This window comes from Sminthopsis crassicaudata, chromosome 1, assembly GCF_048593235.1.
Source record: "Sminthopsis crassicaudata isolate SCR6 chromosome 1, ASM4859323v1, whole genome shotgun sequence".
Classification (NCBI taxonomy): Eukaryota; Metazoa; Chordata; class Mammalia; order Dasyuromorphia; family Dasyuridae; genus Sminthopsis; species Sminthopsis crassicaudata.
The window spans coordinates 13018804-13046762 of NC_133617.1; the positions used below are offsets into that span (position 1 = coordinate 13018804).

Sequence of the window (27959 nt, forward strand, 5' to 3'; positions counted from 1 at the left end):
TCCATCTCTGAGTGTCTCCAGGACAAGCTTCTAAAAGTAGGCTTGAGATCTATAAAGTTTCTTAAAGAAAACTGAGGATCTAAGGGAACCTCTTCCTTTTTTCCTGCTGGTACTGTTATCTTCCCCAGTCCTAAGCTCACCTTTTCATATCACTTAGGACCACTTCTTGTAGCCCCACTTTTAAAATATCCTGACCCCCAGAAAACTGCCTTTCAAATCTTTACCTAGAAATGTCTATCCTCAATATCCCGACACATTCTGTAATGGGAAATGGAATCCAGAGAATTTATCCCAATAACTTGGACTCATTATCTCAAGGGGAATATTTCCTGGGAGTTTTTCTTCTCAATCTCACTATATATAAAAAACTGAAAGTGCATTTTTTTTTACTTCAGAGACTGCTCCATATAAGAATGTCCCTATGAATTTTTTAAGCCATATGTAATTATATAAATGCTTCTCTTGACTGAAGACAGCTCATATCCAGTCTAATTTGGCTCGATCATTTATAAGATCACCCAGTGGGCTCTGTGAAGTAACTCCCAGATCTTGGCCCATTTTATTATACATCTTGCCCAAAGTTAGGTTAAGGATGAAAGAATATTGGGCTGGTTTGGAAGGTAGAGGTCAGACTTGGTCACCTAGTTGACTACCCTGAGTGATTAACCTAAAGGTTCATCCTGAGTAAGGGAAATCCCTCATGCATGCTTTTTGAGCCAGGAATAATAGAGAGAACTGGCCCAGGTTGGGCAGCTATCAAATCTGCAGCAACATCCTGATGTACCACCATAATTTGGTGACCCATAGGTTGACCCCAAGTTCAGTCATGTACTGGATATCAGGAGTTACCATTTTCCGGCACAACTGTTCATACTGATGACTGATATGCTTTTTTAGGTTGTAGCCAAGGATTGTCTTTGCCCCCATTGCCTGCCAGGGTTGCAATGAGGGTTTCACAATGTCCTTGGCATCCACTGCATGCTCACCATCAATGCAGATTCTTTCCATTCGCTTATTCTCCCGCCGCAGGGAGGCCACTTCCTGGGCCATGCGCTCACGCCCGAAGGCCTCCACCTTCCGCCAGAAGCTGGCATTGAAGTGACGGTAGAGCAGCGCATCCAGCTTGTTCCAGTCAGTGGCCTTACGGTAAAGCTCTCTGGTCAATGGGGAGACAGCTGAGGCCTGGCGTGCGTTGAGCTTAAAGTACAGAATGTCCTCAAGCTCCCAGCACAGAAGCTCCTTGAGCAGCACCAGAGACTCATCAAAGTACTCCTGCAGCATGACCAAGTGGAACCTCTGCTCCACCTCCAGGATGTGCTTGGCCACCTGAGGGCTGCGGGGGTCCAGTTCATTGTCGTAGCCCAGGTCGAAGAAGAGCAGGTTGTGAAGATAGTAGGCGTTGAAGCCCTTGGGGTTGTAGTAGCGATGGGGGTCCTGCAGGAACTTGGCCAGCTTGTCTCGGCCAGTGAGCTTCCACGTGAAGGGCACCACCAACCCGAAGTAGTAGAAGGATGACTCAAAGAGGTGGGCTGGGTCGCGTAGAACCGTGATGAACGTGGCGTTGGGGGCCACCAGGCTATGTACTTCGGAGTAGTAGAAACGCATGTGGTTGCAGATGATGTTGAAGCAGTCCCCAGGCTGGTAGTTGTGCACCAGGCTGCGCTTGAAGAAGGACGGGTAGTTGAAGTCGTTGTAGCCGCTGGGGAAGGCGAACTTGAGCCGGTGCTTCTGGCCGAAGCGGAACAGGATGTTGAGCAGGGTGCTGCTGGCTGTCTTATGCGTCTTCATGAACACGATGTCTAACTTTGGCCAGCAGGAGCCTTTGGTGATGTTGGCAGGTAAGGTGGGTGGAGAAGAACAGCGGCTTGGTGCTGAGGCCCTTTTGGGAAATAAAGAGTGGTGACAACGTTTGGTAAGAAAACTATAATCATTTTTTTTTCATCACATGTGACTTTGAGTAAGTCCTGTCCTCTCTTTAGCCTTCAGCTTCCTCATCTGTAAAGAGTGAGCTGACCAAGAGAGATTTATTTGGAACAGAGAAACACTAGAAACTTTTCCAGTAAGATTAGGGGTAAAACAAAAACATTCATGATTACCCCAGATGATCTGGTGGCTTTAGTCTGAGAACAATAGATGTAAAGGACCCTGCTTAAGTGTGAAAGCTCCCACAGCTGTGAATTGAAGGAATTGTAAACCAGCCTTTTCTGATGCATAAGTTGCTTGTGAATTGGGAAAGAGGGAAGAAGGAAGAGGAGGGAGATCAGAGAATGTACCTGCCTCTCAGTCTCCTTGTATTGTTATCATCCTCTCACATGAAGGGATCTATTCTGCTTGTCAGAATTAGATCCCCAGCCACCACTGTCAGGTGGCTCCCATAACAAATGGCGCCCAATGTGGGGCTCAAGAAACAAAGAGGCAGCAGTGCTCAAGAACTGTTTGTGAGTAGTATCCTCCTGGGAGACTTCCTTCCATAATCCACCGGGAAGGAAAAGAAGAGGAGATCCTATAAGATTTTTTTCAGTCGGGGTAATTAAAATGGACCAACACATCAAAGGGATGGAGCCAGGAGACTGATGAGGGGCATATGAAAAATGCTTACTCTGACTACAATCCTACTTCTTCATTTGTCTTTGACTCCATGATGGACTATTATGATGTTAGAGCAAATTACATCTCACAAGATTTAACAGCTGCTATAGCGTCTCACCCTGCAACCATCCAGAGGAATAGGATGGAAAGACAAGCAGACTCAGATAACAGCCACTTCACAATATTGGACAAATTCCCCTAGCATTGTTGGGGGAAAAATAATCGTGTTCCCATAAAACAAAAAAATGGAAAATTGTTAAGGACTACACCTAAGTGCAAAAGCCCCCACAGCTGTGAATCATAATATATTTGAAAGAATTGCAAATCAGTCTTTATTGACATAGCTTGTGAATTGGGAATGAGGCCAGAGAGAAGAGGAAAGAAGTCAAAGAATACAACTGCCTCTCAGTCTCCTTGTATCGTTATCATCCTCTCACATGAAGGGATCTATTCTGCTGTACAGAATTAGATCCCCAGCAGCCACTAGCATGTTGCTCCCATAACAAATAGAAATTCGACAGTCAAATTCTACAATAAGATCTACATCGAGAGATATGCCATAGAGAGAGATGGATACATCCTAAAAAAAGATTAGAATAGAGTTGCTTACACACCTACAGATAAGAGGGAAATTATTAACTAAAAAAAGAGTTAGAAATGATCATATAAGAGGAAAGTCAATTTGGATTGCATAATGAAAAGTTTTTGTAAAACTATCAGTACAAGGTATATACAATCTATAGCAGATTACTTGCCATCTTGGGGAGAGAGGAGGGAGGGAAGAAGAAAAATATGGAAATCAATCTTATAAAAATAATGTTGAAAATTCTCTTTCCTTGTAATTGGAAAAAATAAAATGACATCACTGGATATTTAGGAGAATTATCAGTATAACTGTTAAAAGTCTTTCATACAAGATCTATTTATCTATATATTTACATCTATATCTACATCTATCTAACCATCTATACAAATAGATGCATACATATATAAATATATAAGAACAAGAAGCATAATAGATAAGAGATCAAATGATACAGAGAACTTAGAAAATGAAATAATGCTCCAAATCAATAACAATACGAGTAAAGCAAAGTAAAACAATTCTGTCATTTCACCTCATCCTAAAGAGATTGGCTAAGATTATAGAAGTCAAAAATGGTGCAACATTGCAATGGTACAGTGTTGAAAACTGACCAACAGATTGGGATTTGTTTGTTCAGAGAGACAAGTGTTATCTCTAAGCAGAGAAAAATTTGGGTCTCTCTCTGAATAGGAAGGTAGAATTTTATCATGAAAAGAAATTCTTAAAGGGATACACATATAGCCTGTGAGATATGGACTGAAAGGAAAAAGTAAAGACTGGAAATGCTGAACAATAGCAACAAGGAGTTGTAGGAGGAGGAAGACAGTGTCTCCAGTTCTACCCGGGATTAAACAAGCTGAATCAGCAATATAGAGGCAATAAGTAAAAAGATGACAGAGTTGTGATAGAGAGAGGAGGACCTGAGAATATTTATCAGTCCCCTACAGGTATCTGGGAGGAGAAGATAGGCTGAAGCTAATTGTTGTACTTATTTTTCTTCAAGGATTGAAAGAAGTTCCCCAAAGAAGTCTGTGTTTCTCTAACTTCCCCTCCTTCTGTCAGGTATAGACACTGTAATAATACCTTCCTTTTTTAAAACCTAAAGATTTCCTGTATCCTGATTTTTGCTTCAGGAGATTCAGGGGTGACCTGGAGTTTTAAAATACTGAATTTACATCAGAGAGCCAAATCTCTGCCTGAATTATAAGACTTTTCCTATCTGGGGCCCTGAGCTGTTGCAATTATATTAATAACTTTTCATCTGATATCAACTCCATATAACCAAAAAAGGATCATGTAAACTTGAAAGTAACGTTATTTTTCCTAAGACAAAAATCAATCTAATTGTTGTAACAAGTTGTGGCTGATTAAATAGAGGGAAAAGGGGTAGAAAGAGTCATGAGCAGAGAAGAGATCAGATACATTATCCCCTAAGGACGAGATAGGAAAAGCCTTGGAAGAATTCTTTTTTGAAAAGACATGTATCCAGAAGCCATATTAAGTGAGATAATATTTGGAAAATGTTTATCATAGTGCCTGGCACAGAGTAGACACTATGTTAAACACTTATTCTCTTCCTTTGCTCCCTTTCCTTTAGTAGGAAGAAGGGAGAAAGAAGTATGAAGTGTCATCCAGTCAACTCTCCCCTCCATAGCAATGCCCACACATGTTACAATAGTAAATTTTGAAGGGTATTAGGGAAGTATTACTGATGGCGTTAGAAATTAGTCTAAATTCTAGAATTACATTAAAAAAATGTATCCAAATGTAAATACACTTTTATCCAGGGATACTGCTGCATGGCCCCAAGGAGGACAATGAGTTCTTGGTATACAAAACAATCCTAGTGGCAGTGATAAAAATATTTATTACAGTATTTTTGTACTAGTAAAAAACTGGAAAGAAAGTAAATGTCCATCTACTAAGGAGTGACTGAACAAAAATGAATTTAATGGTTTATTGTGCCATAGGAAATTATGAATATGAATTCAGAGAAATTTGGGGAAACTTGTATAAAATGATGCAGAAAAAAGTTAAAAAAAAAAAACAAAAAACAAACCCAGGAACCCAATTTCCACAATGAACACAGTAATGTAAAGGAGAATAACATTGAAACACTAGAATTTGTATCAAAGCAGTGTCCAATAATGACTTTATAAGATTATCGGGGGGAACATGACTCTCATTCTTTTGGTGGCAGTCTACGGCATGCCCAATTTGTAGATTTTGCTGATTTGTTTTGCTCGTCTATATTTATTTATTATAAGATTTCTCTTGGTGAGTCAATGGGAAGGGGAGAATTTCAAAAAAATTATGCAAATAAATGAGGAAGTTTGGAATAGATGGTCTCTTAAGATTCCTTCTAGTTCTTGTCCCATTCTAACATGCTTTGTTCTAGTTTATATCTAACTTCAAATATGATTAGATTTTATATTCTATATGGTACTGTAGTGGGCGTAGCCCCTTTAAGATTCCTTGTCTGATCTACCTTTGGGACAAGATATTCCTAAGGGAAAAGATCCATATCTGAGCCAGTTTGGGCTGTACCCACCCCCCCCACACCAGATCTGAGCTGGCTTGGATAAAGCCCGCCAAAAATCTGGCCTTCAAAGAATTAACCTGAGCTCCACCCATTACTTCTTCAAGCAGATAAAAGGAGCAAAGCTAGAGTCATCTTTGGGTCAGAGATTTGAAAGATGCCAGCCAAGATGCTTTGCATCAGAGATTCTCTGTCCCTGCCGCTTTCTGCGTATATCTTCCTCTATCTAATGCCTTTTACTAACCAGACCTTAACTTTGCTTCCAAACCTGGCAATAAACATCTTTTTACCCATCTAGGTTTTCGGCCTGTAAATTCATTTACAGGGGACTCTCGCCGCCACTAGACCTGATTTAACTTTGTATCCTTTCGCCAAATCCTAAGGGGGTTGTTGGGGAGCTCCATGTGACTCCCTGTACCCCGAATCCTGCCACTAGACCTCACTTAATCCTATTGAGGTATATACCTCATTATTAGGTATTTACCTCATGATTTGGTTCAAGTTACCTCATCAGTAGTACTAACAGTCCATGCTACCAAAGACACTTAGATTGCATATTTTGGCTTCTAAGGCAAGCTTTTACTCCCTGTGTTCTACCTTCATCTTTATCTCTAGCCCTCTGTGATCTTCAATCCCCTTCAGGTCTGCCATTCTATATTCTAAGACTTGTTCCAATTCTCTATGTTCTGTTTTCAGCTTTCATGTTTTATGATCTGACACAGCTCCCAGCCTTGACATTTTGTCTTCTAAGTATCTTCCAGTTCTTCCACTCTAAGGTCTATGTTCCATTTCTAACCATAAAGAAAGGCTCAGCCCTCTTCCTCTTCCCCAGCCTCTCTCGGGCACTTAGGGATGTGAGTCTTTCTCCCATCTCCTCCTCTGGGTCCCCCTTCTAACAAAGGAGCTCTTGATCTGTGTGGGGATCAGTCCGGAAGCCAGGAGATTACCACCAAATCCCACCATCCCACCGCCCTTCACTCCTCACTCACTTGGCCATGGCGACTTGCGAAGGAGCAATAGCGTAAGAATAGAGCAGCAACAGAAAGCCAGTTAAGAGGCATCCCAGAATGAGCCCCTTTGCCATGCAGTGCCAGGGTTTTCTCCGGGATAGCATCTCAATCACCTGGGGAACAGAGAGAAAGAGAAAGAGATAAAGGCACCATCAATCACAATGAGCACTCACCTTCATAGCTACCAGAGGCTGTGCTCTCCCTCCTGTCTCATCTGAGCATCACAATGGGACACCTGGGAGGCTTTAGGGCTGGCAGGTATCCATGATGAAGACAAGGCTTTGCGTGGCTAATGGGAGCTTGGGAAAGCCACATGACCATGGTGACCGAGGAACCATTGAGATTGTCTTTTTCTTCTCCCCTTCCCCAGGTGTCCTCCCGTACTACTTTTCTCTCTCCCTAATATTTCTCTCTCTACTCTTTCTTCATGACTAAACACTCTGAGAAGGGGATCTAAGCCAAGTGCCTCTCCTTTTCTCTAATTCTCTTCTAAATTCTCCGCATTATGGCTTCTCTCTCCAAAACTAACAATAGTCTATATTTAATCCCCAAGTCTAATGGTCTTTCCCCAGTCCTCACATTTCTTAATCTCTTCCCTTCAGGATACCACTTTCTCTCCAGATTCTGCTCCTACTTGTCTGACCTTCTCCTTTAGTGGTTCTTCATCCAAGTCATACCCACTAAATGTGAGTGTCCCATGGGGCTCCATTCTGGGCCCTTCTCTATTTTCCACCTTAGTGATCCTATCAGCTCCCACAAGTTCAGTTATCATCAGCAGGTCATATTATGTAACCAGTCCTACCATCTTACCTGGCCTCCAGTGTCCCATCATCAATAGCCTTTCTGACATCTTGAATTGGATGTGCCATAGCATCTCAAACTTGGTCTGTACAAAACTGAACTCATTCAATTTCTCCCAAAGTCTCTCCTCCTATAAATGTCCTCATGACTGTCAAGGCTACCACTAGTCATCCTAACCATTACCCCTGAATTCTCACTCTCTTACTCCCCACATCCAATCAAAGGCCAAATGTTCTTAGCTCTAAAACATCCCTGTCTCCTCCTGTTTCTGACCCTGTCCTGATGTGGGCCCTTATCACATCTGGCCTGGAAAGGAAAGGAAATCAAAACATTTAGTAATCCAAAATCTCATTATTAGAATTAAACTCCACAGTACTGACTGACATTTGTTTCACCAATTTCAGTTCTCGATACAAACATCAGCTGTTCACCTCATGGACCATTTTTGCTAGGCTGAGACTGTAAAAAGTTGACATGATTCTGTTTGTTACACAAAGGTATGTTTTCAGTGATATGCTGGAGCTAGCTCTAACTGCTTGCAAGAGCTGATTGTTAAATTTTCAGAATCATCTTCCTGAGTCATCTTCCTGAGTTCAAATCTGAATTCCGATATTTATTAGCAATGTGACCTGGATAAGCCATTTAATTCTGCTTGCCTCAATTTCCTCATCTGTAAAACTGATCTGAGAAGGAAATAGCAGACCTCTCCAGTATCCCTGCCAAGAAAATGGGGTCACAAAGGGTCAGACACACCTGAATAGCTAGATCACAGAAATGTCTTTCTAATGGTGAAATCTCGATAGTGCTGAGAGAAGAAGGGGAGCAGTATGGAGTTGTGGAAAAGACAATGACTTTGGCTAGGAGATCTGGATTCAAATTTTTAATTTGCCACACATTGATTGTGTGATTCCAGGAGAAGTCAATTCTGGTCTCAATGCCTTATGCCACTCTAAACAGACAAATTGCAGGACAGAGGAGCTGATTTGAATAGAAAGGGACAGGGAAAGGTGAAGGGAATAAGCATTTATTAAGCACTTACTCTGTACCAAGCAATACTTTCTAAGGTCCACTTGACTTCATTCTCCTTCTCGCTCTTGATCAGTAACCCCATCATTATGGTTATTGGTAATTCTAAGATTTTCTTGCATACTTCTTTTTTGTTTGCTTGCCATCTCTCCTTAATCTCTTCAGTTTCTGTTAAGCCCCTCTATTTTTGTCTTTTTTTAATGCCCATTTTTTCAAGAGACATTCTGTTGATATCTCTAATTTTCTGAGAGATCACACATCTTTCCCATTCTACTGTTTTCTTCTATTGTATTGCTCTTTTTGGGGGGGAAGGGGGAGGCAATTGGGGTTAAGTGACTTGCCCACAGTCACACAACTAGGACATGTTAAGTGTTAAGTGTCTGAGTTTGGATTTGAACTCCTGAGCACAGGGTTACTTCTTTAACCAAGTCCTATCCCCAGTTGCCCCTATTACTTTGCTCTTTAAGAAAACCTAATCTCTCCTTCCTGTTTTCTGGAATTCTGCATTGAGTTGGATATATTTTTTCTTTCTCCCTTTTCTTTCATTTTTCTTCTTTTCTTAGCTATTTGTAAAGCCTCACCAGAGAGCCATTTTACTTTCTTGCTCTGCTTTTTCTTTGGGATGTTTTTTGTTGCTTCCTTCTGCACAATTTTGTGAACCTTGGCTCTTCAGGCACTTTACTTACTAGATCTAATCCCCTAAATTTATTCATCACTTCCACTTTATATTCATAAGGGATATTATTTAGGTCACACCTTGTGTTCTGATAGTTTTTCCTACTTTCTTCAATTTAAGTTTCAATTTTGCAATAAGAAGCTTAGGATTTGAGCCACCCAGTTAGCTTCAGGTCTTGTTTTAAGAGCCTGAATAGGGGCAGCTAGGTGGCGCAGTGGATAGAGCACCAGCCTTAAATTCAGGAGGACCAGAGTTCGAATCTAGTCTCAGACACTTAACACTTCCTAGCTGTGTGACCCTGGGCAAGTCACTTAACCCCAGCCTCAAAAAAAAAAAAAAAAAAAAAAAAAGAGAGCCTGAATAGAACTTCTCAACCTTTGAGTTACAAAATACATCTAATCAATCTGACTTTGATATCGGCCTTCTGCTAATGTACATGAGCAGAGTCAGTCACCTTTTTTGTGTTGTTGAAAAAAAGAGTTTGGAGGAGTCTGGGAAGATAGCCCTGTAGGTCAGAAAATTTTCGGCTCACCAAATTTCCTGCACAAAAAAGGACAAAACATTGCCTCAGTGCAGCAGAAGTAAACACAAGGTAAAGTAGTTGAGAAAACCCAGGGATGGAGGTTCAACCTCAGTGTAGTGCAAAAACCTCCAGATGGACTCTGCAGAATCAACAAACAACAAGACCTGGAGTTGAGAAACCCTAGAAACTTTCCTCTCACTGACACTATGGGGTTCTGCAGGTGGAGTAGGACAAGATTGAAGGACCTTCCCTTTCAGTGGGATACCAAGCAAACCTGATGCATCCTGATCTGTAACTGGGAGATAGAAGAAGGTATAACACACCTTCTGAGTGCAGCAGCAGTAACTGCTGGCTGTGGGCACTAGCAGGAAAGCAGAATCCCTAGTTTCAGGTTCAGGACAAAGTGGATAGTTATAGTTTGCAGCCATCAGACTAGAACATGATTATACTAATAGCTGCTAAAACCAAAATAAAACAAAAAAAATCAAAATGAGTTAGCAAAGGATAAAGAACTCAATCATAGATAGCTACTATGGGGATAGAGAAGATCTGGGTTCATATTTAGAAGAAGATAATGGCGCTCAAAAAAGTCACTCCCTTTTCGATGAGAAGCATCAGATGTCCCAAGCACAAAAAGTCTTCTTGAAGAACATTAAAAAGACTTTTAAAAATCAAATAAAAGAGATTGAGAAAATTTTAGGAAAAAAAAATAAAAGCAATCCAAGAAAATAAAAAACATTATGACAAAGAAACAAAAACTTAAGAAAATAATTCCTTGAAAACTAGAATCAGGCAAAGAGAAGTAATGACATTCTAAAAACCAAGAAATATTAAAACAAAATCAAAATAAAATTTTTTTTTAAAATTAAAAGAGAATGTGAAATATCCCATCAGAAAAACAACTGGTCTGGAAGACAGATTTAGGAGAAATAATGTAAGAACATTCAGAATATCTGAAAAGTAGAAGTTAAAAGAATCTTTGTGTGTATGTGTGCGTGTGTGTGTGTGTGGGGGGGCAATTGGGGTTAAGTGATTTGCCCAGGATTGCATAACTAAGTATTAAGTGTCTGAGGTCTACTCTGAAATACCACTACACACCTGTCAGATTGGCTAAGATGACAGGAACAAATAATGAAGAATGTTGGAGGGGATGTGGGAAAACTGGGACACTGATGCATTGTTGGTGGAGTTGTGAAAGAATACAACCATTCTGGAGAGCAATCTGGAATTATGCCCCAAAAGTTATCAAAATGTGCATACCCTTTGATCCAGCAGTGCTACTACTGGGCTTATATCCCAAGGAAATACCAAAGAAGGGAAAGGGACCTTGTGCCAAAATGTTTGTGGCAGCCCTTTTTGTAGTGGCTAGAAACTAGAAACTGAATGGATGCCCATCAATTGGAGAATGGTTGGGTAAATTATGGTATATGAATGTTATGGAATATTATTGTTCTGTAAGAAATGACCAACAGGAGGAATACAGAGAGGCTTGGAGATACTTAAATCAACTGATGCTGAGTGAAATGAGCAGAACTAGGAGATTATTATACACTTCTTTTTTTTTCCTGAGGCTGGAGTTAAGTGACTTGCCCAGGGTTACACAGCTAGGAAGTGTTAAGTGTCTGAGACCAGATTTGAACTCCAGTCCTCCTGAATTCAAGGCTGGTGCTCTATCCACTGTGCCACCTAGCTGCCCCCAATCATTATACACTTCAACAATGATACTGTATGAGGATGTGTTCTGATGGAAGTGGATATCTTCAACATAGAGAAGAGCTAATACAATTCCAATTGATCAATGATGGACAGAATCAGCTACATCCAGAAAAGGAACACTGGGAAATGAGTATAAACTGTGAGCACTGTTTTGTTTTGTTTTTCTTCCCAGATTATTTTTAACTTCCGAATACAATTCTTCCTTTGCAACAACAACAACAACAACAACAAAATTCGGTTCTGCACATATATATTGTACCTAGGATATACTATAAGATATTTAACATGTATGGGAATGCCTGCCACCTAGGGGAGGGGGTGGAGGGAAGGAGGGGAAAATTCGGAACAGAAGGGAGTACAAGGGATAATGTTGTAAAAAATTGCCTATGCATATGTACTGTCAAAAAAATGTTATAATTATAAAATTAATTTTTTAAAAAGTGTCTGATGTCTGATTTGAACTCAATTTCTCCTGAATTCAGGTTTGGGGCTCTATTCACTGCACCATATAGTTGTCCCTCAAAAAGAGTCTTTCTTAATACAAGAAATTATTTGAAGAATTTTGTGACAAAACCAACAGAACTTAAGAGAAAATTAAACATATAAATAGGATTCAAGAGAAATATAAGGTAAACATAAAGGCCAATTATTAGGGGCTCAATAAGATCAAATTGTTTACTTCTTATATATGAAAATATTACCAATATTCTTATAACTGCCATCTTTATTTGGGTATTTTGAAAGAAAGACTTGGATTGAGCTGGGTGTGACAGGATGATTCTAACAAAATAAAATTGTTCAAGAAAAGATAAAAAGAACTAAATATTTCACATAAAATTTATATAGGAGAAGCCAGATAGGGAGAGGGTAGTCCTGGATTGGAAATGAGTTTAAAGAGGGAATAATACATTTATCTGGAAGGTTTAGGGTTAGGATTAGAATTTAGGAAAAAATTCAGAAAGACATCAAAAGGCAAGGAGATAGGTCAGGTGTGGAGAGGAGGATAAGGCAGGAACTCTTGGAGGGGTGGGTAGATTAAGAAATTGGAGGGCAAGGTAGCAGATAGAAGTAAAGCAGAGGAGCATGAACGGATAGGAATAAGGTGAGAAAAAGTAGGAAGGAGAACAATACACAAGTAATTATAACTTAGAATGAGAATGAGGTGAATTTACTCATAAAATGGATGCTGGTAACAGATTAAAATTTTGAATTAAACAATATATTGCTTCCAGGAAATGCTATAAAAATGAGAAATATATGCAAAGATAAAATAAAGGTCAGGTGTAGAATTATTATGTTAAAAAATCAGGGATGGTAATCATGATCTCTCAGACAAAGTTAAAACTAAAATATACTTAATCAAAAGAGAAAACTAGAAAAACTACACTAAAAATCAGCAATATTGTTCAATATCATCTTAGACCATTTAAAATAACTAGACACAGTATAAAATACCTAACTGTGAACCTACTAAAACAGACACAAGAACTAACTGAACATAAACATAAAATGCTTTTTAAAGCAAATAAAGTCAAGATCTAAATAATTGAAGTAATATTTATTGTACATGGATAGTTAAATCCAATATATTTTTAAATGACAGTTTTACTGAACTAATCCATCTACTCAATGCCATCCCAATTAATTTACTAAACATTTACCAAGTTTGAAAAAATAATAACAAAGTTCATATGGAAGAACAAAGGCCAGAAACTTCAAAGAAACTAGAGGGAAAGATGCAAAGGAAGTAGATGTAATAGTACAGTAGATATAGTGGTATCAGATCTTAAAACTATATTATAAGGTGAGGATATTGTCATAATGTAAAATGGATAACTTCAATTATTTCATATTAAAATTTTCTTGTATAAATAACTTATGCACCCAAGAATAGAAAGAAGGCAGAAAATTGGGGGAAAACTTTCGTAGACAATCTCTCAGATAAGCTATGACTGGATTATATTGCTATGGTGTAGGAAATGATGAATTAGTTGATTTAGAAAAACATGACAAAACTTGGATGTTAGGATTACTAAGTGAGAACTGAGGTTTTCTGGACAATTACAAGGTGAGAACTCAGGTTGACTTGATAGAGGGGGCAAGCTCATTGGCTGGGGTGGTTCTTCCCAGAAGCCCTTGCATTATCCCACGCCCATTCTCTGGGAGGATAAAAAGAGACAGCACTGGGCGCAGAGAGCAGATCGGCCTGGAGAAGGATAAGAGCTGGAGGAGATTCAGAGCCAGGATTCAAGAAGAGGACTCTGCATTGCATCAAGCTTGACGGGGCTCTCTGCAGGAAGGGAAGTCACTTCTAAGGACAAGAGTTAACAGCAACTGCCTGGAGACAACGGTTCACTAGAGGAAGAAGAATCTGTCTGAGAGATTTGAGTAGACACAGCAGATCTCTTCCCAGAGAGTGATCCAGCAGCCTCTGGAGACGACAGCTCGTTACAATTGGCGCCCAACGTGGGGCAAGGACTTTTGCTTATCCTGACAAGAGGAGCTAGACCAGACCTTCGCATTTTGGCGCCTGAACAGGGACAGACACGGTCCTGATTCCAGTGGAAAAGCTTCCGATCTAGATCTCAGTCTCTCTGACCCAGAACCGTGAGTAACGAGGAAACTTTGTTAAAGATTAAGTGAGCGTGCTAATAGATAAATAAGGAACTTAACTTGTTAAGGGCTAAACCAGGAATCTCTTATAGTGAAATGGGGCAAACACCTTCTGTTCAAGGAAAATGTTTAGAGAGCATCATCAAGGTTATGAAAAGCCAAGGATTGATTATAATTTTAGAGGAGATTACTGAACTTTTAAGAACTGTGAAGGTTATATGTCCTTCTTTTTCTCTGGAAGAAGAATTGGATCCAGATGAGTGGAAATTAGTAGGAGAGCAATTAGGTGAACAGTACAATTACCTTTGTGACATTTTACCCTTTGGTTCCAGACCAAACTCAGTTTCCAAAGATACAATTCATACCTACAATTTAATCCAAATGGCTTTAAAAAATGTTATTCTAAAGGAAGAGATGAAGGAACAAAATGTGGAAGTGTCAACTAAACTAGGTGAAAAGGATGAATCAGATAACAATGAAGTTAAGTACAATTCTGAGCAACAGGAGCACCTCCCATCTCCTCCCTCAATTAACCCTTCATGGGTGGAGCAAGAAGGAGGAGAGGAAGAGGCAGAAACACAAACAGAATTGCCTGTGAAGCAGCCTAAGCCTATGACAAGATTAGAAAAAGCATTGGTTAAAGCTAAGAGAGAAGGACAGGATATAAGTGATTTTATACATGCATATCCTGTGATTGAAAATACTGACTCTGTAGGTAAAAAAAGGAGAAGATATGCACCTTTAGATTTGAATAAAATTAAGGATTTGAAAAAAGGTTGTACCCTTTATGGGGCTACATCAGCTTATGTCAAAATGTTACTAGATGGTTTGTCTTATGAAGTCCTAACCCCGAATGATTGGAAATCCATAGCAAGGACATGTCTGGAACCTGGAGAAAATTTATTATGGCTTGCGGAATTTCATGAATTATGTAAAATTCAAGTCAGATGCAATTTGGAAATAGGAGTTAACACACAATTCACTTTTGAGCACTTAGCTGGTGAAGGTCAATATGGAGAGAATTCGGAACAGATTAATTATACCATGACAATATATGAACAAATTGCTAAGGCTGCAATAAAAGCTTGGGGTGTCCTTCCTGGACAGAAAGATCGTGGAGAGGCTTTCACTAAAATACAGCAAGGTCCCAATGAACCTTTTGCAGATTTTGTGGGACGTTTGCAAACTGCTGTCAAAAGAACTATTGGAGAAAATTCAGCTACAGAAATAATGACCAGACATCTGGCTAAGGAAAATGCCAATGAGATTTGCAAAAGAATTATATGGGGATTAGACAAAGATGCTCCTTTAGAGGAGATCATAAGACGCTGTGCTACAGTGGGAACAAATGCTTTTTACACCCGGACTATGATGAATGTGGAAAGGCAGGGTCCCTCCTGGCAAGGGACTTCTAGAGAAACTCAGAGATGTTTTCAATGTGGAAAAATTGGACATCTAAGAGCTCAGTGTAGGTATGGAGATACAGTGAGAAGACAGGGTGAAAGAAGACCTAAACCCCATGTCCAAAATGCAACAGAGGACTCCATTGGGCATCAGAGTGTAGAATAATTCAGAGAAATGGGATGAGGGGCCCAGGTCCAGGGCCCCAGGCAAAAAAGACTTGGGGCATGATGGCAGCTGATGTTACACCCAAAGAACCTTTAGAAGGCCAGGACTCTGATTTGATCAACCAGCAGAAAAGCAATCACATGGCAGAAAGGGATTACCTGATAAGTGAGCCAAAAGGCAATCAGATTGCAAAAATGGATTACACTTGGGGAGAATACAGGCCTTTTAAACCAACAGGGCTGTGTCCAGTGCAAACAACTCCAATGTAATTGCCAGATGATGAGAAGAGATTTAGAAAGTGGTGAATGGAAGGGACCAGATAGGTTAACTGCCTGGGGGAGAGGGTTTGCTTGTATTTCTTCAGCAGGAGAAGGAATCAGATGGGTGCCAACAAGTCATATTCGCCTTGTCCATCAGAGAAAGACAGAAAAAGAGAAAGGCCTCAAAATAAAAGAGAAGATCTAAGAAACATCTGACACTGAAAGAGCATGGATAATAAGAAGACTGTTAAAGAACTTTAAAAACCAGCAGGAATCATTGGACTTCCTCACACAAGATGAGACTAATGGACAATGGACTTATGGACATTTATAAATTTTCAATTTATGATTATGTTATATACTTCTAGCATGTGTTACGTTACTATGTTACTATGTGCTTATGTAATTTATGTAATTATCTGTAATACTTCCCATATTGATGGATTTATGTTTCAAGGTCATTTATGTAATTATCTGTAATACTTCCCATATTGATGGATTTATGTTTCAAGGTCATGACTGTCCTATGTTCTAAATCAAAAGAAAGGGGGAGATGTTAGGATTACTAAGTGAGAACTGAGGTTTTCTGGACAATTACAAGGTGAGAACTCAGGTTGACTTGATAGAGGGGGCAAGCTCATTGGCTGGGGTGGTTCTTCCCAGAAGCCCTTGCATTATCCCACGCCCATTCTCTGGGAGGATAAAAAGAGACAGCACTGGGCGCAGAGAGCAGATCGGCCTGGAGAAGGATAAGAGCTGGAGGAGATTCAGAGCCAGGATTCAAGAAGAGGACTCTGCATTGCATCAAGCTTGACGGGGCTCTCTGCAGGAAGGGAAGTCACTTCTAAGGACAAGAGTTAACAGCAACTGCCTGGAGACAACGGTTCACTAGAGGAAGAAGAATCTGTCTGAGAGATTTGAGTAGACACAGCAGATCTCTTCCCAGAGAGCGATCCAGCAGCCTCTGGAGACGACAGCTCGTTACACTTGGACTTAAGAAAAAATATGCTATCCACCTTAAGAGAAGCAGATGATAAATATAAAGGGGTCTTACATATATGCATAAACATGTATATATTTACATATGTGTATACACAGATACACATATATACCTATGTTTATTTGTAGCCTTCTATAGGATGGGATTGCAGGGTGGGGTGGCAGGGAGGAAGGAAAATAAAGTAAAAAGTGCACAACAGAAAACAAAAGAAAACCTACAAGGAAGCAAAGAAAAACTGGACAACTTTAAACACAATGTGTAATATTATGATATAGGTTCTTGAAATGGAAATTTATTGTTTTATATTGAGTCCTCTCCTGTGTTTTGCTGTGTACATGGCAAATTTTTTTCTTTTCTCATTTTGACTTTGTCTAAAATAAATTTTTAAGTTTACCAATAAAAAAAATAACAATGAAAAAGTGTGGGCTATGACCAGCAAGTTATTTTGACAAGACTCAGTCTCTGTCCTGCTTCATTTTGTATTCTAAGGCCTAATTTTCCTGTTATTATGATTATCTTTCGATTTCCAACTTTAACATTGCAGTCCTCTATGATGAATGTGATATCTTTTTGGGAGGCATTATTTCTAGAAGATGTTGTAGGTCTTTGTAGATCTGATCAATTTTGTACTCAATATGTCAACAAATTTGGAAAATTCCACAGTATCCACTGGATTGAAAAAGATCAGTTTCTGTCCTGATCCTAAGGATAGGCAATATCAAGGAGTGTTCAATATTCAATCTAATTTCACATACCAGAAAGTCATACTTAACATTCAGCAAGCTAGGCTTCAGAAATATCTGAACTGAGAATTACCAGAATAACAGACTGGTATTCAAAGAGACAGAGGAACTAGAGACCAAATTGCCAACATGGATTATGGAGGGGAAAAAGGGAGTTCCAGAAAAACAAGTATCTCCCCTTCTTTGACCACATTTAAAGCCTTTGACTTTGTTGTTGGATCACAACAAAATGTGGCAATTTCTCAAAGAGATGAAAGAACCAGATCATCTTTTCTATCTCCTGAGGAGCCTGTATTTTGGCCAAGAAGTAACAGAGCTAAACATGGAACAACTGATTGGTTTAGGATTAGATAAAGAATATGACATATCTGTAAACTGTTATCTTATTTATTTAACCTACATGTAGAACACATCATGCACATTGCCAGGCTAAATGAATCAGAAGCCAGAATGTATGTTGCTGGGAGAAATATTAATATTTCTGGTTAATAGTTAATATTTCTGATATGTAAGTGATACCACTCCTATAGCAAAATATAAAGAATTAAGAAGCCTCTTGATGAGGGTAAAAGAAAAAGGTATAAAAGTTCTCTTAAAGCTTAATGTAAAAAAAAAAGTAAGATCTTGACAATTGCCCCCATGACTTCCTGGCAAATTGAAAGAAGAAATGGAAGAAGGGTCATATTTTAGGTACTTGGTCTCAAAGATCACTGCAGACAGTGACCATAGCTGTGAAATGAAAAGATGCTTGCCCTTTGGAAGGAAAGCTATGGCAAAGCTGGACAGCATAATGAAAATCAAAGATGTTGCCTTGTAACAAAGGCATAAAGAACGAGATCATAAATAAATTAGAGGAACATAGGATAGTCTGCCTCTCAGACTTGTGGAGGAGGAAGGAATTTATGTCCAAAGGAGAACTAGAGATCATTATTGATCACAAAATAGAAAATTTTGATTACATCAAATTAAAAAGTTTTTGCACAAACAAAACTAATGCAAACAAGATTAGAAGGGAAGTAACAAATTGGGAAAACATTTTTACAGTTAAAGGTTCTGATAAAGGCCTCATCTCCAAACTATACAGAGAATTGACTTTAATTTATAAGAAATCAAGCCATTCTCCAATTGATAAATGGTCAAAGGATATGAACAGACAATTTTCAGATGATGAAATTAAAACTATTTCCACTCATATGAAAGAGTGTTCCAAATCACTATTGATCAGAGAAATGCAAATTAAGACAACTCTGAGATACCACTACACACCTGTCAGATTGGCTAAGATGACAGGAACAAATAACGATGAATGTTGGAGGGGCTGTGGGAAAACTGGGACACTGATGCATTGTTGGTGGAGTTGTGAAAGAATCCAACCATTCTGGAGAGCAATCTGGAATTATGCCCCAAAAGTTATCAAACTGTGCATACCCTTTGACCCAGCAGTGCTACTACTGGGCTTATATCCCAAGGAAATACTAAAGAAGGGAAAGGGACCTGTATGTGCCAAAATGTTTGTGGCAGCCCTTTTTGTAGTGGCTAGAAACTGGAAAATGAATGGATGTCCATCAATTGGAGAATGGTTGGATAAATTATATGAATGTTATGGAATGTTATGGTATATATGAATGTTATGGAATATTATTATTCTGTAAGAAATGACCAACAGGAGGAATACAGAGAGGCTTGGAGAGACTTACATCAACTGATGCTGAGTGAAATGAGCAGAACCAGGAGATCATTATATACTTCAACAATGATACTGTATGAGGATGTGTTCTGATGGAAGTGGATATCTTCAACATAGAGAAGAGCTAATCCAATTCCAATTGATCAATGATGGACAGAATCAGCTACATCCAGAAAAGGAATACTGGGAAATGAGTGTAAACTGTGAGCATTTTTTTTTGTTTTTTGTTTTTTTTTTCTTCCCAGATTATTTTTACCTTCCGAATACAATTCTTCCTTTGCAACAACAAGAACAAAATTCGGTTCTGCACATATATATTGTACCTAGGATATACTATAAGATATTTAATATGTATGGGAATGCCTGCCATCTAGGGGAGGGGGTGGAGGGAAGAAGGGGAAAAACTCAGAACAGAAGGGAGTACAAGGGATAATGTTGTAAAAAAAAATTTCCTATGCATATGTACTGTCAAAAAAAGTTATAATTATAAAATTAATTTTAAAAAAAGAAAGAAAAAATAAAGAAAAAGGAATTGTGACACTAGAGAAAACTTTTGAGAGTCCCTTAAAAATCAAGAAGGTCACATCAAATAACATTTTAAGAAATTAATTCACTGGAAGCTCAAATACTGAAGCTGAAGCTTAAGTACTTTGGCCATATAATGAGAAGACAGGACTCACTGGAAAAGACCTTGATGTTGGGAAGGATTGAAGACAAAAAGATAAATGGGATGGCAGAGGATGAGTTGGGGAGAGAGTCATGGAAGAATCAAGCATGAGCATGGAGAGACTTTGGGAGATAGGGATGGAAGGGTCTGGCAGATCCAAGAGGTCGCAAAGAGTTGGTCAAGATTAGGAGACTGACTAACAAGAAGGCACTGTGCTGAGCACTTTATAGATATCATCTCATTTTATCCTTGCACAACACTGGGAAATTAGTGCTATTATTATTCTCACATTACAAATAGAGAAACTGAAGCAAACTTGTAAAACCCAGCTCACCCATTTAGTAAGTGTCTATGGCAAGATTTGAATACAGGTCTTTGTGACTCCAGGAAAGCTAGGTGGTACAATGGAAAGAGCACCAAGCCTGAAATCAGAAAGACCTCAGTTTAAATTCCACCTCAATCACTTATTAGCTGTGTGATTCTGAGCAAGTCACTTAACCCTATTTGCCTCATTCCCCTCATCTACAAAATGAGCTGAAGAAAAAAATGCCAAACTACTCCAATATCTTTGCCAAGAAAACTCCAAATGAGATAACAGAGTTCGACACAATTGAAAACAACTAAGTAATAAAATTAATTTGTTATATCATTTGATCCTCACAACAACCTTGTTAAGTGAATGCTATTATTAGCCCTGTTTTATGTACGAGGAAACTGAGATTCTGAGAGATTTAGTTTGTAAATGTCCAAGAAAAGCTGCATGAGAGCTGAGGTTGGCTAAAGGATCTTTCAGCTTGGATTTCAGAAAAGCCTGGAGAGACTCACATGAACTGATGCTGAGTGAATTGAGCAGAACCAGAACATTGTACACAGCAACAAGATTATGTGATGATCAGTTGTGATGGACTTGGGTCTTCTCAAGAATGAGGTAATTCCAATAAGACTTGTGATGGAGAAAACCATCAGCATCCAGAAAGAGAACTGTGGAGACTAAAAGTGAATCAAAACATAGCACTTTCATCTTTTTTTGTTTTTGTTTGTTTGTTTGCTTGGTTTTTTCCCCTGTTTTGTGTTTTTTTCCCTTTTGAACATAGTATTCAAAACAGATATGAAAATATGTTTAGAAGAATTGTACATTAAAATTTTTTTTATTTTATTTGAAAACAGTAAGGAAAAAACAGAAAAGGAAAATAGAACAAAATAAAGCAAAATAAAAGAGAATATTGTACCTAGCAGAACATCAGGGAAGATTCAAAATATATAGCAACAAATTACCAGATCAAGAAACTATATATATATATATATATGTAGAAGAAGTTATATTCACGATTGTCTATTTTTTCTTTACTTCCTTGTAAATTATTCTTTGGTTCCCTGCTGTTCACCTTATTTAATTTATTCTTTCCTCCCCCCTTCATCCTTCCCACCCCCAAGTAAACTACAGTGAAAAGATATATTTATGTATATACATATATACATATACATATATACATATATATACATACACACACTCATACACAAACATACTGCACATACACACATGTCTTTCTTATCCCTGCTGACTCTTGAATTAAATTCTGCTCCATAACTTGCCTTGCTAATACTTTACCTTCCCCCACCTAAAGATCCCTCCTTTGTGTTCTTCCCTCATGCTTTGTTTCCCCATCTACCCATTCCTCCCCTTTTATTTCTTTATAGATTTTGGAAGGTGCTATACCCTTCATGATATATATGTAGTATTGTCTATTGAACTCATTCCCCATATGAGTAGATTTTCAGTACTAGGAGCTTTTCCCTCCCCACCCCAATGCCTCTGTGACTATTCTTCCCTTGCATCTCATGTGTATAACATGATTACTATTTTTATCTTAACTCTGTCCCCATCTTTCTTTTGAGTTATCCTATTGCTGATGAGAATCTTAAACATATAATATACATTTACCATGTTAAAAAAAATAAACAATTTGTTCATGTGGAATTCCTTAAAATCGATCTTTTATATGTAAAATTTTCTGTTAAGTTTGGGTTTGATTGATAGTCCTGAAAATCCACAAGTTCATTGAGGGCTCATTTTTTTCTCATTCAAAATTATAGAGAGTTTTGTTGGATGTGATATTTTTGGCCACAGGCTTAGTTCTTTTGATTGTCAGTAGATATGATTCCAGGACCTGTGGTCTTTTATTGATAAGTCATGTACAATTCTTTTGTGCCCAGAGTCACACAGCTAGGATGTGTTAAGTATCTGAAGGCAGATTTGAACTCAGGTCTTTCTGACTTCAGGGATCTATCCACTGGGCCACCTAGCTGTCCTGAGTCCTGTACAATTCTAATTGTAACTCCAGCATATTTGAATTGTTTTTGTTTGTTTGTTTGTTTCTTGTAAAATTTCCCTTTTATTCTGACGAAATTTGTCAATAATATTCCTATGTGTTTTCCACAAAGGATCTCTTTGAGATGGTCATCAGTGGATTTTTTTTTTTTTTTGTATTTCTATTTTCCCCTCATCATTCCAGCACAATTTTCTTAAATTATTTCCTGAATCATTGTGTCAAAGTTCTCTTTTTGGTCACAACTTTCTGGCAGTCTGATTATTCATATATTTTCTCTTCTTGATCTGTTCTCCAGATCTATCATTTTTCTTATAAGATGTTTCACATTCTGTTCTATTTTCTCTTTCTTTATAATCTGTTTTATTATTTCTTGTTCTCATAGTTTCACTAACTTCCCCTTGCCCAATTTTAATTTTCAAAGAATTATTTTCATCTTGGAGACTCTGTTTCTACTTGGGTAACTTTCCCCCCATAATCACCTTGTTTTTCTTAGATGGTTTTAATTAATTAATTTATTTTAATTTTGCCTCAATGTCTCTCATTTGATTTTTAAGTTCTTTTTTGAGTTCTTCTATAAATTCTCTCTGGGCAGGGAGCCATTTCATGATACTCTTTGGGATAGAGCTTTATTTATTTTTTATTAAAGTGTCCTCCTCTGAAGATGAACCAGTCTTCCCTGTTCCCATATGTTCAATGGTGAACCCCTTCTTTGCCAATTAATTTTTTTTACATAAGAGATATTAGTGTAAGCACCTCGAATCGTGAGGTGGGGGAATGGTACCTCAAGCTTCCCTTCAGCTCTCCATTCTGATCAGAAAGCTCAAACCAAAAGTTCCATCCTCCTGCAAGTGCCCCCAACCAGCAGCCTCCTTGCCCCACTGCCTCTGCACTCACCAGTGCTGGTTCCTTCTTGCTCAGGGCAAGGTCTCAGCAGCACAGCAGGCTGGCGTTCCCAATCAGCAGAGATTCACTTGTCTTACAGTCTCAGAAGTGAAAGTCTTTGTGATTCCTACTGAAGTTCCAGCTACAGCTCTCCCAGGGGTCTCCCCACTCGGTGATTCTTCGGAGACCAGAGATGTATGCACTTCACACAGGTTAATCCACACCCCAGTCTTTCTTCAGATCTTCTCAGCGCACTGTTCTGCCCCAGTTCTTCCTGATCTTTCTCTAGTCTATATTGGCCCTGAAGTGAAAAATTGTTTTATTTGTGGGAGAAATCGGGAGAGCTTGAAATTTACTAACCTACCTTACCATCTTCCCAGAATCTTCAGAAGTGTACATGTTTAATTTAGATTATTTGAGAAAGGGGGAGGTAGGAGAGGGAGAGAAATTTGGAAACCAAAGTTTTGCAAAGGTGAGTGTTGAAAACTATCTTTGCGTGTATTTGGAAAAATAAAATACTACTACAATTTTTGAAAAAGAATTTCCTAGGGGGCAGCTAGTTGGTGTAATGGATAGAGCACTAGCCCTGAAGTCAGGAGGACCTGAGTTCAAATCTGACCTCACACACTTAAAAACTTCCTGACTATGTGACCCTGGGCAAGTCACTTAACCCCCTCAGGAAAAAAAAGAAAAGAAAAGAAAAGAAAAGAAAAGAAAAGAAAAGAAAAGAAAAGAAAAGAAAAGAAAAGAAAAGAAAAGAAAAGAAAAGAAAAAAAGAAAAGAAAAGAAAAGAAAAGAAAAGAAAAGAATCTCCCAGCCTGAAAGAGGTCCAGTGGCAAGGGAGTTCATTACTCTCAGAGTTCCAGACAAGTCTACGGGCTAATTGGTTGAGGGAATGCCCTCAGTGGTAGCTCCTTAGAACCAGTGAAATCATGAGTGAAAATCTGGTGAAGAAAAGCTGTGTGGAGTAGTGGTTAGAGGATTGGGCTCTCTTCCCCACCTCCCACCCCCTTCACGGAATTGTGTCGAGTGGGTAATAAACACTCATGTCCTCTAGAAGTTTGAGAGTCGCCTCTTCAGCATTTCTTGCAGTCACACCTCCGGGAGAAGCTGGCCTAGGGAACTGATGGGGAGCAGGCAGGAAAACTTTCCATCATTCCTCCCCTGTTCCGCCCCATGCCTAGCAGGGATCTCAGTGTCTCGAGAAGGTCAGAGACACTGACCCAAGCACAGCAGTCCGGGGCCCAAAGCACGGACTGCCAGTGCCCTAAGGGGCTCTTCTGGGTCCCCCAGCAAAGCCAGGAATGCCAGGAGGAAGTCCTGGGCATCCTGCCCAGAGTCAGCTGCTGTGGCAAAAGTGTTGGGACCAGAAGGCAGGCAGAGCTGGCTCTCAGGGGCGCCTCCATACTGGCACCAGGGAGGGCCAAGGCACCCCGGCACCTCCTTTCTCCCCTGTCCCAGGCACGCTACAGGCACAAATCTTTGAGCCTGGGAGGAGCCCACTTGGGTCATCTAGCCCAACCCATCTGGGTTAGGGATAAGGAGAAAGTGACTTATTGAGAATCACCCAGCTAGGAAAAGGGAGAGTTCTGACTAGAGCTGGGGGGAGGGTGTAATTCTAACTCCTGGGTTTTCCCATGACTCCTCCCTGAATGGGACTCAACTAATTATTTTATTTTTATTTTTATAATAATTTTTATACTATAACCTTATTATATTATAATATAATATAATAATTTTATAAATAAGTTTTATGTAAAAGGGGACCCAACTTAAGGATGTCTAAAATAGTAGGTCCCCAAGGACAGTGATGGGGGGGGCAGCCAGCTCCTGGGGAGACAGCATCCTAGGCAAGATGTCTCCCTTCACCAGACTGATTCCCAGCCAGGAAGAAATCCATAAACATTTACTGAGTATCCATGCTGAGCCCAAGGCTTGGATCAGGATCAGCCTCTGTATTTGGGTGTGGAAAACTACCCCCTATAAAACACTCCCCTACTTCCCCCAGGGACTTACCCAAGATCACAGGAATCACTGATTTACATCTTAGACGGCATTGATTCTAAACTTCTCGGTTTACAGATAAGGAAACTGAGGCTCCAAAAATGCAAGGATTTGTCTGAGATCACTATATGGTGAGTTTCAGAGCCGGGACTCCAAGTCATTTCAATAGCACCCCAAGATTCACCAACTGCTTTGTCTGCAGACCCCTCTAAGGGTTTCTCTGCAGATGTTATCAACAGTTTACAGAGGAGGAAACTGAGGCCCAAAGAGGGAAAATGATTTGCTGTTGGTCCTATGGCCCCAAAAGCTGGATTCAACCCCAAATCTTGTGACTATGACTCCGGACTATTTCCCATGCTCCCGGGGGTACTGAGGGAAGAACAGGCGAGATTCTGTACTTCTCCTGGCAGAAGGACGGGCTTCCCCCCAACGAGGGGGAGGAGCCAGAGCACAGTTGGTTGGGCACAGCTAGGTCCTCAGAGAGAGGCTGAAAGTGCCCTCCCACTGCCCTCCAGATCATAAGGTGGAACGACTAATGCCTCTGGGCCTCTCCTGCTCCAGAAACTTACTCCCTAGGATAGGCCCCAGTTCCCAGTTGAGGGAGTAGGAAGCTAGGGCACCAGGGAAAGGGCAAAATGGAGAGAGGCAAGAGGCACCGGGGAGCATGCCCAGTCCCTGAGGGGCAGCCCCAGCCCTGCCTTCTCTCCCCGGGGAGAAGTTTCATTGAGGGAAGGGACGGGGCTCAACTAGTTGGCAGGAGGCATTAAAGGGCTGGCACAGGAGTTCTGCCTTTACCAGATGGCCCTGGGTAAGTTACTTGCTTCCTGGATTTCTGTTTCCTTATGGATAATAAGAGCACCCTCCTCCCCAGGTTATAGATTAAATGGAACAAAAGCCTTGGGCTGGTGGATGACGGGCAAGCCCCCACCGCTCTCCCCTGCCTGGAGCCCCCCCCAGAGGCTCCAGCCTCCAACTACAGATCACTAGGCAATGTCATAGGACAAACGGATGATTAGGACAGAGGATCTGGATTCAAATCTTGCCTCTGATGCTCACTATCCACAGCTCTGGAGAAATCATTTAAGTCTCCTGGAGCCTCAGTTTCCTCATCTATGAAATGGACTCTCGGGTCCCTCCTCGGTCTGCGAGCCTTTGAATAAAGGGAACGAACGGGCCCATAAAATCTGGCGGGAAAGGGCCTTGGGGATCGTCGAGAACCATCTCCTCTGGCTTTAGCGTTGGGGGAGGGGAGGGGAGAGAGACTGGTCAGCTCCCGTGACAGGAGGAGGGGCGAAACCCGGGGCCATGTGACCCCGGCTCCGGCTCTTTCCTCCTCCGGAGGCAGAATGCGACGGCAGGCAGTTCCTTCGGGCCTGGGAGGAAGGGACGGAGAATGACACTTTCTTGGACCCGGAACCGAAGCTTTTTTTTTCTTTTCTTTTCTTTTTTAGCCAGGTTCTGCTTCTCCGGCCACTTCAGCTTGTTCGGAGCGGGGGAAATCGAGGGGAAATCTGGAGGGGGGAAGTGGGAGTGCCGCCCCCCGCCCAGGGCTCGCCTGCAACAGGTGCCCGAGGACACCCTTCCCCTCCTCTTCCCCCCCCCCCCCCCCCCCGCGCACAGAATCCGGGACGTGGGATCAAAGACAGGCTCTGGAAGGAACCGCCCCCCCCAACGCCCCCTCCTCGTTTTACGGACAAGAAAAGGGCACCGGATTCTTCCTAAACTCAGTTTCCTCGTCTGCAACATGGGTAGAATAGCAATACAGTCATGTTATTAAATATTCTAAAGGAATGGCTACAGAAATGATAAATATTAATAAATCACATAAATTAATGGATAACTACACCGTAAGCTGAGAGAGAATGCGAAGAAAAATAAATAAATAATGTCCATAAAATAAAATAACAATCGAGCCTTTCTGCCTGGGCTGTTTCAAGAAAAGTTCTTCGGGGAAAAAAGTTCTTTGTTCACTTGAAAGCCTCCTAAACGGCCTGAAGGACGCGCCCCCTCAGCTGGATGGGGGCTGGGGCAGCAGCCAGTGAGCAGGACCTACGCCCCCCAGCCCCTGACAGCTACACCCCCCCACACACACACACCGTTTGTTTGTTTGTTTTCTCTAGTAATGAGGGAGCAGGAATGAGTCGCAGTGTGCATTTCGAGTATCTTTTCAATGTATCCCACCCCCCCAAAAAAATAATCCCTCTTCTAAACGTCTCTATTCCTGTCCTGGTCAACGTTTGGGGAGGGAAGAAGAGAGGGAAAGAAGATTCCCCCTCCCCTACGTTCCTCCTCAGACGTAAGGCTGGAGCCGGGGAGGGATTAGTGCAGGTGGAAGGGGACGCGACGGGGCTCCCCGGGATTAGAGCAGGACCGTGGAGGGGGACAGCGACGAGGCTCCCCCGGGTTAGGGCAGGACCATGTGGGGGAGGGCATGATGGGACTCCCCCGGTGTTAGCGCAGGACCGTAGAGGGGGACGCGACGGGGCTCCCCGGGATTAGAGCAGGACCGTGGAGGGGGGACGCGACGGGGCTCCCCAGGGTTAGCTCAGGACTGTGGAGGGGGACAGCGACCGGGTTCCCCGGAGTTAGTGTAGGACCATGTTGGGGGGCACGACGGGGCTCACCTGGATTAGTCGCCTGCTGCTGCCGCCGTGTGGGCTCAGGGCGCCGCTCCTGCCAACCTCGATGCTCCCGGGTCTCCGCTAACCATCAGCCCTGGCGGGATAGCCTTCTATATC

At 40.8% G+C, this 27959-nt stretch overlaps 1 protein-coding gene across 3 annotated transcripts; it reads right to left on the reverse strand.

Moving 5' to 3' along the window:
* Positions 1–531: 531 nt before the first annotated feature.
* On the reverse strand, positions 532–27959 carry LOC141557788 (galactosylceramide sulfotransferase-like). Of its 3 annotated transcripts, XM_074294047.1 has the most exons (4): positions 27846–27959; positions 23230–23518; positions 6704–6837; positions 532–1879 (listed from the first exon to the last, which is right to left on the reverse strand). In XM_074294047.1, exons 3-4 carry the CDS (start codon positions 6826–6828, stop codon positions 757–759), a joined length of 1248 nt encoding a protein of 415 aa, XP_074150148.1. In that variant the 5' UTR covers positions 6829–6837; positions 23230–23518; positions 27846–27959; the 3' UTR covers positions 532–756. The 3 variants fall into 3 exon arrangements, with proteins under 3 accessions (XP_074150148.1, XP_074150132.1, XP_074150140.1); XM_074294031.1 differs by lacking the exons at positions 23230–23518; positions 27846–27959 and adding an exon at positions 7304–7505; XM_074294039.1 differs by lacking the exons at positions 23230–23518; positions 27846–27959 and adding an exon at positions 7402–7489.